Below are 11,589 nucleotides of genomic sequence, written 5' to 3'. Positions count from 1 at the left end.
ATTTTTAAACAATATAATACATGAGTTACAGCGTTAATATATGAACAATATTTATTTTAACAGGACTATTGCAAAAACGAGAAAAAAACAGATGATTCTGGGAAATGAAGTCCTACTTTACTCTGTCTTCTAGAAGCAATATAAAAGGGATAATCTGTATATTTTTAACATGACTAAGATTGTAGAAACCCAGTAATAAAAAGAATGAATGTTTAACCCTACATGTGTATTTGATGAGTTTGGGGAAACCAAGAAATCCCATTAGCCCACGTAGCGTAGCTCTGAGCAGCTAGCGGCTCTGCTCTGCCGTTCTAAAAATATGGCAATGGCCCAATTGTTGAACTATCCCTTTAACAGACGAAAAGTAAATGTAACTTTAACTTCTTCTGTTCCTCCCTTTCTGTGAGTACTGAAGATGAGCCTGCTTTGGGGGCTGATTTAAAAACAAAGCAACAGATTTTTCATCGTATTTTCACATTTTTATTTTCAGACTTTTTTTTTTTAAAACCTTGAAAAAATATACAAGAACAAAGCTTGAATTATTGGGAATAATCCAGACATTGTCAAGAGTTTGCACCGTGCTGCACAGAGTTCATCCGATGAAAAACAGAAACCAAAGTCACAATATAAAAAGGGAAGAGTATTATTTTCTTTTTACAAAGATTACAGCAGATATAATACATATATCTAGAACATCAGGTACCAGACAATATAATTACAAAAAGGCAATTTAGACATTATCTAATTGCATTAATGGATCTTAAACAGTCAATAACTGACTGATTTTGTGGCTTGTTGCAGGATTAAAATGACACAATGTGAGAAACAGATGAAATGAATGAAACAGATCACAATACCTTACCTGGAGCAAATTCTATTCATCTGGTTCAAAAGGATATAAAGTAACTGCTCTTTATCTGTTAATGTGTTATAATATATGTGCTGCCTATGGCCTCACATATTAATTATGTTATTTTTAATGTGTTTTAATTTGGCTACAACTGCAGGAACACCACTGACCCTTTTAGTTTCCTGGTTGATATGAAGGACCCTTTGCACCTTTATTGTAATGTTCTTATGAGTGTATGAAAAATATTAATATTGTTACAGTGACATACCACCGCTTTTGTATGTTACAGCCAACACACTACACATTTTTTACATTTCACATTCCTGTCAATCATTCTGCAGGAAATACCATAGGCCTCATATTCAAAATATTAACAGTGAGATGGGAGGAGTCATTTGATCCCTGAAACAGCAGAACTGTTGACTGTAATGGGGCAGCCACCTTCAGCTTCGTCCTCTTTTTCTTTTCAGACTGTTGCAGTATTCTTTTGGCAGCAGTAATATAAAATGTAAAGTCTCTTAAATATTTCAGAATCTGGGTCAGTGCCTTCTGATTCTACCTATCTTGTTGATGAAACCAGTGTGTGTGTGTGAGTGTGGGCACAGAGCACCATAGTGCACTGTATGATGCTTGAAAAACTTTAATAAGCAACACAAACAGCAGCTTTTTACTGCTTTGTTGAGCCCGAGCCTTTTATGTTGCCTTCACCCTCAGCCTTGCCCTTTGATTGGTCTCTGTGGAAGATATTAAACAAAGTAACAATCACAGTTCAGACACTGAAATAATTGCGGTATCACAACATGAAAACAATACTTTCACACTGTATGTGTATTGCTGTCAGTGTCTCCCACTTGTTTGTCATTTGATCCCGATCTGCAGAATCTGGCCTGTCCTCAACACTACATGTGGGTCAAGCCTATCATACTGACCTTTGGGCCTGCTCGGGACCAGTGAGGGCTGCCCAGCGGACGGTACGGGAGGGTGGGGCTTCCTCCAGGCGAGACATGGGGCCAGATGGTTGGAACTTTGACACCTCCTGCTGCCACTCATCGTCGAAAGACTGCGCCTCAGCTGCGGGGCGGAGGATCAGGATCATATTAGGCAACATTCTGGCGGTGGAGCGATGGCCTAGAAATACCTGGACAGTAGACCTGGGAGCGGAGCTATGCTGTGTTGGCTGGTCTACATAACAAACCCGTTGAACATGTATCATCTGACCACACGCCCCCCCTCCCTACTGAGCTGTTAGACAAACCATGTGTAGCCACTGCTGGGGATGGGCATTTCGAATAATTTTCTAACCAAGTATCCTAACCTTGTCGTAACCGGGTAACCGAATACTGTAATAAAAAATAAAATGACGTCATGTCTGACGGACACATAGATATATAGCTAATAGAAAAAGACGGCCACCGCACACTGATAAGACTCTGCTGATATACTTTATTAATGAACAACGCGTTTCGCTTTCAGCGTCGTCAGGTTCGCCTCTGGCGTTGCTGGGTGTGTTCATATACCTTCGGTCACATGACCCAAACCATCAACAGATGGCAAAAAAGTTTTAAAAAACACTTGTGGTTATCATATGATGTATATGTACAATATAGCAACACTCAAATAAATAAAAAAAAATAGATATATAGCTACACGTGTATATACAGTATCTATGTGACGGACAGAGCGCAGCTGGTGCATAAATGCGCTCTGTCCGTCAGACAGTCGCATTACTGACACACAGCGTCGTCAGACTAAATATCAGGTGGATAATAAGAGTAGAGACTGGAGTTTAAGATGCACATATGGGGCAGATGTGCATCTTTATGCCGGGGAATAAATGCGCTGCATGCGCTCTGAGCGCTGACCGCAGCGCATTTATGCCGCGGCTGCCTCGGAGGAGAAAACTTTTTTTCTTTTTTTGAAATCATTAGCGGTGCTTATTTATTAGTCCACACTACATGTTGGTGCCTTCGGTCCTCTCTGCCTCGCATCGTTTCAGGAAATAACTGGGAAGGTTTCAGAATATTTGTAAACTGACTTGAGACTTGATGATACCTGTCGTCTCCCTCCCGACGGTTTACGCCGAGGGAACCACCACAGATTATTGTAAAAGGTTTGAAAGTCCGAGGCTCGATCCAAAAACACTTTTACACAACAGAAAATCACGTTGTGAAATTGTTCAACACTACAAAAAGCCGAACCATGGCATGATAATGTAGTTTGATCCAACGCTAGACTGTGCTCTAATGTGCCGTTTTTTTAATCCTAGGTTAACCGGATAATAAATTCATAACCGGATAGCAGATTGCCTACTCGGGTACCCGGGTAACCGTGCACATCCCTAGCCACTGCATTTGATCGCTTCAACGTACATTCATCCAGATTCTCGAAGTCCTGGATGAACTCCTTCTCTCCTGTTTTCTTGTTGAATTTCTTCTCGACAACATGTCCCCTGTCCTGGATGTGGTGACCGATCGCCATCTTCTCCATGCCACTCTCAGAATCTTTAACTGCTCGCCGGGTCTCTGTGATCTGGTGATGAAACATCAGTGTGGTGTTAAAGGGATAGTTCAACATTTTGGCAAATTGGCCCATTGACATAATCCCTATAGTTTTAGGAGTAGGTTTGTTACCTTTATTTGACAGTGCAAGCTATTTTTAGAACAGCGGAGCAGAGCCGCAAGCTGCTCAGAGCTACGCTACGGAGGCTAATGGGATTTCTTGGTTTTCCTCATCAAACTCATTAAATACACAATCCAACAACTCCAAAACGCTCTGGTGGACAAGTTGTGACCTGCACAATCACCATGCTATGAGATAATAACAGAAGATTATTAGACAGAGTTGTTTTAGAGGTAAGTTCATGCAAAACCACTAATGCACGTTCCAGTTGGGAGCAGTTTTTCGGCAAGCAGTCTCTGCATTTGCCTCTAAAACAACTCTGTCTTGTAATGTTACATTATTATCTCGTAACGTGGTGAATGTGTAGGTCACAACTTGTCCATGAGAGCGTTTTGGAGTTGTTGGATTGTGTATTTGATGAGTTTGATGGGGGATACCAAGAAATACCATTAGCCTCCATAGCGTAGCTCTGCTCCGCCATTCTAAAAATAGCTTGCACCGACAATTAAAGGTAACAAACCTACTCCTAAAACTATAGGGATTATAGCAATGGGCCAATTTGCCAAAATGTTGAACAATCCCTTTAAGAAGAACAAGAGTCGCTATGAGGAAAAAAGTTATTATGGTGATCACTGAAGGAGAATATAGAGAGAGTGAGTCTTCTACAGACATGTTTTCTTCTACCAGCCCAGTGTATTGAACTATGCTCTAATGTACTGTGGTATAAAACAGTAACAGATCTTATGGCGTACTTACCCCTCCAGGGGCGCGGCGTGTCGACGAGGTCGCCTGGAAGACCTTAGGAGGCTCATTTCCAACCTTTGAATATGTCATGACTGATGAGGAGCTGAATGAGTGGGTGTTTGAATTTGAGGGCATGGTCTCCTGAAACAAACACACACACACATACAGTTTATGTACCGTAACAGTTCAAGAAAGCAGACAAACGAAAGGACAAGAGCAGAACACCGTTATCACAGTAAACTCACAAAGTTCTGGTGCATGTCCTGCATCCTGTTTCTCATGTTGGCCATGATGTTGTCAAACATACCGAAAGGGTTCCTCATCATGTCCTGCACACAACACAAAATGAACAGAATAACCACAGGGCTACATCTGAGACATTCACATTTTAGCACTCAACCATATGTGAGCTAGTGACACACACTAGCGCTGCAAAATTAGAAACCAAATCCATGCGTGCAAACACACAAGGTGTTTATGTCTTTGTTTAGTGGGTTTTCCTTCATGGAGAATTCAAAGGCAGACGTCATCGTCCACTCCCAGCTCTTCATGAAGGAACTTCTGTAGGTAACTGTTGAGGTGCTTCATTTAAAGCCAGAAAATCCTGTACACCACTCTAGTCAGTCAGCCATGCTGCAGTGAGATGCCAACAAACACCACAACCGCAAAATGAGTTGTTAGAATACTTCAGATGTTTTTATTCTGTAAGCACGCTGCCAGGCAGTGTTGGGCACGTTACTTTTAAAAAGTAATTTGTTATAGTTACTTCAAGTCAAGTAACGGCTCATTTTATTGTCAGCAACCGTAACAGCGTTATGACAGGGAAAAAATACTCATTACTGAAAAAAGAAGCGCTGTTAGTAACGCTGTTATTTTATAACACTGTTATTCCAATCCCATCACTGGCTGGCAGACAGTGCAGAGCTTTATGGCTGTATCACTGTAACTTCATGGACTAAGGGCAAAAACCAGGACTTTGACTTTTCCTAAAGTCACTACTGGGGAGATCATCTTCATATCGTCAGAACAACAAGAGTGATAATGTTGCAGTCGACAGCAGTACACATTAGATTGTAAACCTGAGAAAACAACCCACTGCCCTTTCCACATTCTGGCCACAGTGTTTCCACTAGAATTATTTGTCACTCTTGTGGTAGTTATATAATGTGATCTATTTGTTTCACCCCACTACGGCAGCCAGCAGCACAGACATATGCTTGTAAAGCAATGTTGGCCTCTGGACCGCACAAAAGTAGGCCAGTTAGATGTTGTACACAGACAGACCCATGGGAGACTATTGTGAAGACTATTTCAGTTGGATCCCTTATTATACACAGCTGATTAAAAAATGTATATCTTGGTCAAAACATCTGCTGGTCGTAAGGAGTTCAACTTAATGATGAATGTTGTGTGTGGGTGTTCTTTATCTCCAAATCAATGACTGTGTAATCCATTAATCAATTTTCTAGGAAATAAGTAACCTTACTTACTACTTCAAACTTTTAGTCTTTGTGGTGAGGCAAACACTGAGTATCTACACTAATGTTTTGTTTATACAATGTTTATTCTTCATAATTCAAACAGTATAGTTACTCCTTGTGTACATTTACAGTGAACACATCCAGTGGATGATGTGTTTATGGCCTCGAAGAATAAAGGTAAGACGTTAGGCTTCTATATTATCCTGCCACTGAGTTAAAATGATGCTTTGCTGGCAATATGATAATGAGAAAGAACACAATGTTGATATGGATGAGCATAGTTGTGTAAATTTGGAGAGTGAGAGCATGCATGTACTTGGTCAGTTGGTCAGTGTAGCTTTAAAGGGATAGTTCATCAGTTTGGCAAATTTGCCTATTATAATCCCTATAGTCATAGTGGTAGGTTCATTTCCTTCAGTTATCGGTGCATGTTGTTTTGAGATCTGCGGGGCAGAGACGTGAGCTGCTCAGCAAACACAATGGAGGTGAACGGTACAGGTCAACTGTCCCTCAAAACTAAAAAAATACACAATCCAACAACTCCAAAACACTCTTGTGGACAAGTTGTGACCTGCACATTCACCACGCTAACACAACGTGTTATGGTAATAGGCGAATTTGCCAAATGTTGAACTATCCCTTCTATCCCAGAGAAACATAAATGATGGTGCAGTTGGACAAGAGACGACACGAGACACTACTGACCGTGCTGTCAGTACTGCCAAAGGGCAACAATGACCGGCTCATATCCTGAGGATTCAAACAATATCATTTTAACAACACAGCATGGTACTGTATCTGTATAGCATGGTACACACACACATCATGTAGACTTTTTGCACGTTTGCCGAGGTTCTTTCTCCAGTTCAGTTGTTAGGTTGTCTTACATCGGCCACTAAGCCCTCGACACAGCTACAAAGAACTCTCCGAATGACCTTACACGCGACCCTTCAAGGCCATGAACCCTCTGGGAGTGCAGGCAGCAAAAGAGTGACAGGCCAGTGAGGAGGGAGCAGCATGCGGCCTGCAGTCAGACCCCGTGTTCTCCAGGCCAAAACCGCAGGTGTTTATGACCCTGCGGCCCTGGATAAGCATCTCGACAGCCATCACTATGCGTGTGTGTGTGCGTGCGGGTATTTTCTGGTGGCGCAATTCGCATGGGTATTGTGCATAATCAGTGGGGTGTTGAATGACTTGTGTTCCATGTGTAATTGGGTCGCATTGCCAGAGATTAGCGTGGGTTTAACACTGAAACTGAGCTTCATTCTAGGAAGGCTGCAGTGGGCCGAGTGGACCAGCCAGGACAGGGATCTAACAGGGGGTGGGGGTGGGGGGTCGCAGAGTCCAAGGCTGCTCTCTCAGTTCTTTTCAAAGGTCAAGCTGATGCAAAACGCTCCTGACCAGCGATCTATGAAGACTCACATCCAATTTTATCCCGGAGAGGCATCTATGAACTAATAAATGCCAGTTACATATCTGCCAGCATTATATTTAGACTAGGGTTGTGCAGAGAGGGAGAGAGCAAAATAAGCAACGTAGACCCGGCGGTCTTTAGCACATTATTTTAGGCTGTCTGAACTACTGCAGATTGGCATTCTTTCTTCTATCTCTCTCTCAATCTGATACTGAACCTGCCACTGTGCCCTCTGAGGCAGGCTGCTCCTGCTCCTGGGGGGAGGGGGCTGTGGGTTACACCACTGGGGACATGTGCTGATATGATTCATACATGAAAAAGGAAAAGTGAAGTTGTTCAGCAAACGCGTAGTCCCTGGGAAATGAAGCATCGCCAGGGAGTTGGAGAGAGAGAGAGATTTGTTTTTGTAAAATGTGTGCTCTTTAGAAGCAGAATATAAGGAGGTGGTGGATCTGATTGTGGTGACTGATATTTTTTTAAAGGTCCAGTGTGTAAAATGAGAGGACATCGAGCATTCAGATTCTATTATTTATCTATATTGTTTATTCATGAACGTGAAACTCTTGAAACGTACTCTCTGGTTGGCTGGATTTTCCATTCCGTACAAACATGGCGGCGCAAGATGGCGACACTTTCTAAGCAAGACCCAGATATCCACCTTACTCCGAACGTCATCTATGGTCAAAACCGGAAGCCGGTTTTGCACTTGCGGTGGAATTGTATGTTTACGTTTCCATGGTTTCAGTCGTTGTCATAGCTGCGGTAAACGCATGGATCTATTAACGCTGGCTTTTAACACGGATGTCCATTTGTGTGATATCCATTGTTAAAAGCTGGTGTAATGATCCATGTGTTTTACAGATTTTCATTGAAAAAAAATCCATGCATTTACCGCAACTACCAAAACCATGGAAACAAAAAATTCCACCGGAAGAGCAAAACCGGCTTACGTTTTTGACGTTTGGAAAAAGGTGGATATGTATAAATAAAAGAAGAATTATAAGGCTGTGAAAACCAAACAAATTTTATTATATAGCCATTATACACTTATACAAATATATTCATTGGTAGTATATTCAGATTTTGCCAATAAACCTTGACAAATATTACACACTGGACCTTTAAAGCTGCTGTAGTTGAATAAGGAGTTCACACTGCTGTTGGGGCTGGAAAACGCTGACATAAAGGGCATGAATCTACAGTATGATATAAGCTCTACCTACAGCCAACCAGACTCGCTCAGTGCACACGCCACAGAATGGGAGAAAGCAAACTGAATGTATAACGATGCCCTGACTATCATTCAACAGTACTTTTTATAAACAAGTGCCCAGAAGAATGAGCACACTGAAAGGTGATATGAACCAGGTAGTGGATATTGGCAGTCTGGGAAATGTAAGCACCCACAGCAGGCGTGGAAGGTAAGTGAGGGCTTATTCTCCCAGTGGGAATCTAAAGCTTAGCAAGCCAATACAAGAAGAACAAGTACAAGCCTTCCAGCATTATGTGGCCAATGTGTGAGTTTGCATTTGAGATTGTGCCCGTGCACGCCAGTGTGTCTGTTTTTCATGCTGTCAGAGTGTTTTTAATGGAGCTTGTGAGAATGTTTTCAATACTGTATGATGTGCATGTTTGTTTATGTATGTATTTTTGTGTGAACATTTGTGCCTGTGATATTGGAGAGCTGTATGAGGGTGAGCTGTCTGTCATCTGGCTGCTAATGCGCCGGCACTGCCAAGGCCCGTTGTGAGAAACAGATGGACCAGAGGAGCAACAATGAGAAAACAGAGTGTCCATGACATCCGCACACACATGCCTTCACAAAGCCAACAACACAACAGCACACACAGCTGAGCTGCTGCAGCGCCCTGACCACTACTGGGCACCACAAGCCTTATCTTCTGATATACTGTATGAGGACTGGGATTAAATCTGTGGTCATGTTTTTCTGAGGCTTTTGGTAAGAATCTGGCATCTGGCACATAACCCTCTGGTTGCCATTCTAGGGCCCACAAGTGTCTTTTCTTTTTTTTTCTTTTCTTCTCATTCAGACAGCAGTGACTCCACACTGTGGATTTTCTGTTTATTCTTTGTGTCGAAATCAGTTTAGGGGCCGATAGGCAAGATAAATCCTGAAGCATGCACTGAAATACTCCTAATGTTAGATTAATTTATTTGTTTGTGTGGAGATTTTACAGTGTATCTCCATTTCACCCGCTGTCACTGAGGTCATTAGTCAAGTACGCAGAGCCCCTCCTCAGCTGGCATTAGCTAGTTAATAGAATGATGCTAATAAAGAGAAAGCAGGTCGCTGGCTATCGAGGTTGAGCTTCTGATGAAAGTCATTATCGGGGATAAATATACAGGCTCTCATGAGGTAGGGGGGATTAAAGCAGGTGACAGGGACTAAATTTGACTTAGCGGGGATAAATAAGCAGTGCAGGGGGTTGATCTGGGAAAAGGTTAACGGGTGCAACATGGCAGACCCAGGCTGCCTACCTGCCTTGAAACACCATAAATTTGTTCCAGGGGGAAAAAAATCGGTGCAAGAGTTAATCCAACCATACTTTGCACAGCTTTCCCAGACTTACTCTAACCTCATAGCCTATAACTGTGTTGGAAAGTCTTATAGGGAAGCAGTTATACTGAGAGACCAGCTATATTTTAAGTTAACATGACAACTAGGCCAACTAGAATCATATCAAAATAAAGTGTTATTTTCAGCAGCAGCTCATCTCAGCAGAGCAAAGCGCAGTCCTCAGGGGTCCTATTGGTGTGAGGGTTAAAGAAGTCTGTGTATTTGCAAGAAAGCAGTGTGTCAGTGGAACAATGCACTATAAATAGGGCTCCTCGGGGCTAGATATAACTGCCCGGAGAGGCCAAGGGGGTTGCCCTTCCTCTAAACCAGAGACTCACATGGCCCCATACCTCAGTGAGTGCTGCTCCAGTTACGCTGCCACTGGCCGGCCTCCACTATAACCTCAGTAAACTTAGCACTTCCTCCAAACACTAATCATCTACCGTGAGCGGTGGACAGAGAGGGGGGGGGGGGGGGGGCTGTAAGGTGTATGTGCAGTCTGCTGTTGTGTAATGTGTATACTGTAATGCATTCAGCAGTGCTGTGAATGCACAAGAAGACAAACATGTGAACATTGTAAAATAAGTGAGTGCTTCTTGAACTGAGTTGCTCTCACCCTGTGTTCATCCCTCAGCCCCACAGATGAGTTGGGATGTTCCAGCATGTTGTGACCACCACGGCTTCTCCCGTCCATTATACTGGGCATTATGGACCCGCCGAAGGGCTCAGAGAAGCTACGCATCATCTGCCGCATGTGTTCCCTGTGAGCCCGGAACGGATCCCTGTTGGAGGGGGGAGAGGAGGTAAGGACAACATGAGCTCCAGCGTTCAGTCAGGGGGTGCAAGATGATGCAGTCGACTGCAAACAACTGTAAAAGTCCTTGGAGATTAGGAGGGAAAGAAAGAAGGAGCAAGCACTTGATTCAATATTTGAGAATGACTCAGATATCTTGTGCAAAGTTTGAGGCTAAATTCTTCAATGAACATAAAACTGTGTAATAAGAAGCACCCCCCTAAAATAATGGCAGTCCCCCCACCCTCCTCCCTTACACTTGCTCTGGTCAAGAGTGGACACACTCAGCAGGTGTTCACTCATGCAACAAGTCAGACTGGGCTGTGTGATTCTTAAAATGATACAAACCTGTACACATATGGACAAAATACAAAAAAGCAACATTTTAATTTGTATTTCAAGATTCTATTACTAGGTTTTTCAGTCAAGATAATTAAAAGTGGAGGTACATTTCTGCAGCAACACACTCGTTTAACTTAAAGTGTAAAATGTGTGAGCATTAGTTTTTACAGGTGCGTTATGAAATCGAATGCTAACAACAACCTAAATTGCAGGTTAAACATTCTCAGTAACAATTATTAACAGATTTAAAACAACATTTCAGCCACTCACGAAAAGAACGCATCATCGTCCGAGTCCCTGATATTGCTGTTGAACATTTCCACGGAGTTTGGAGCTGTAAACAAAACTCTTTAGATGATTTTTTACTAAAAAAAAATAAAATAATCCGTGTCCGCCGCAGGTGTCAGGGCTCCGCCGCTCAGCCTCGGTAACGTTACTATGGAGGCTGTGGAATTCAAAGTCATTTAGAACCACTCTGACACCGGGGCCACGTGACGGCAACCCCGCCCGGGGATTGGCTGGTTATTCGGAGTGCCAGTTCAGAGTTCTCTCCGCGCGCTGAATGTTGTGGTTGGCTGCCATGGCAACGGTACTCCAGATATTTCTTTTAAAACTCCTATTTTCTCGTCTGCTTTGCGCAAAACAACGTGGAATTCGCCGTGTGCTTCTCTAACAAGGCCTCACAGGACAACTCTAACATATATACAGCCAGTACCAGTTCATACGTGTAGGAATATGAATGAGTTTTAAAGGATATATATCCGCAAA

General features: G+C 42.7%; 1 protein-coding gene across 2 annotated transcripts; it reads right to left on the bottom strand.

Moving 5' to 3' along the window:
* Window positions 1-509: 509 nt before the first annotated feature.
* On the bottom strand, window positions 510-11,253 carry mlf1 (myeloid leukemia factor 1). 2 transcript variants are annotated; one of them, XM_083985483.1, is made up of 8 exons: window positions 11,092-11,253; window positions 10,303-10,468; window positions 6,400-6,444; window positions 4,459-4,542; window positions 4,226-4,354; window positions 3,220-3,379; window positions 1,780-1,921; window positions 510-1,584 (listed from the first exon to the last, which is right to left on the bottom strand). In XM_083985483.1, exons 1-8 carry the CDS (start codon window positions 11,136-11,138, stop codon window positions 1,518-1,520), a joined length of 840 nt encoding a protein of 279 aa, XP_083841609.1. In that variant the 5' UTR covers window positions 11,139-11,253; the 3' UTR covers window positions 510-1,517. The 2 variants fall into 2 exon arrangements, with proteins under 2 accessions (XP_083841609.1, XP_083841610.1); XM_083985484.1 differs by lacking the exon at window positions 6,400-6,444.
* Between the last annotated feature and the right edge of the window lie 336 nt (window positions 11,254-11,589).

The sequence above is a fragment of the Trachurus trachurus genome, assembly GCF_905171665.1.
Source record: "Trachurus trachurus genome assembly, chromosome: 13".
Lineage (NCBI taxonomy): Eukaryota > Metazoa > Chordata > Actinopteri > Carangiformes > Carangidae > Trachurus > Trachurus trachurus.
This window is presented reverse-complemented; position numbering and strand designations above follow the sequence as displayed.

Coding starts and splice junctions, on each gene's coding strand:
- mlf1 (XM_083985483.1), bottom strand. CDS start 11,138: ATGTTCAACAGCAATATCAGGGACTCGGACGATGATGCGTTCTTTTC. Junction 10,469..11,091: donor GACGATGATGCGTTCTTTTC/GTGAGTGGCTGA, acceptor CCCCTCCAACAG/GGATCCGTTCCGGGCTCACA. Junction 1,922..3,219: donor CTTCGAGAATCTGGATGAAT/GTACGTTGAAGC, acceptor TCCGCCCCGCAG/CTGAGGCGCAGTCTTTCGAC.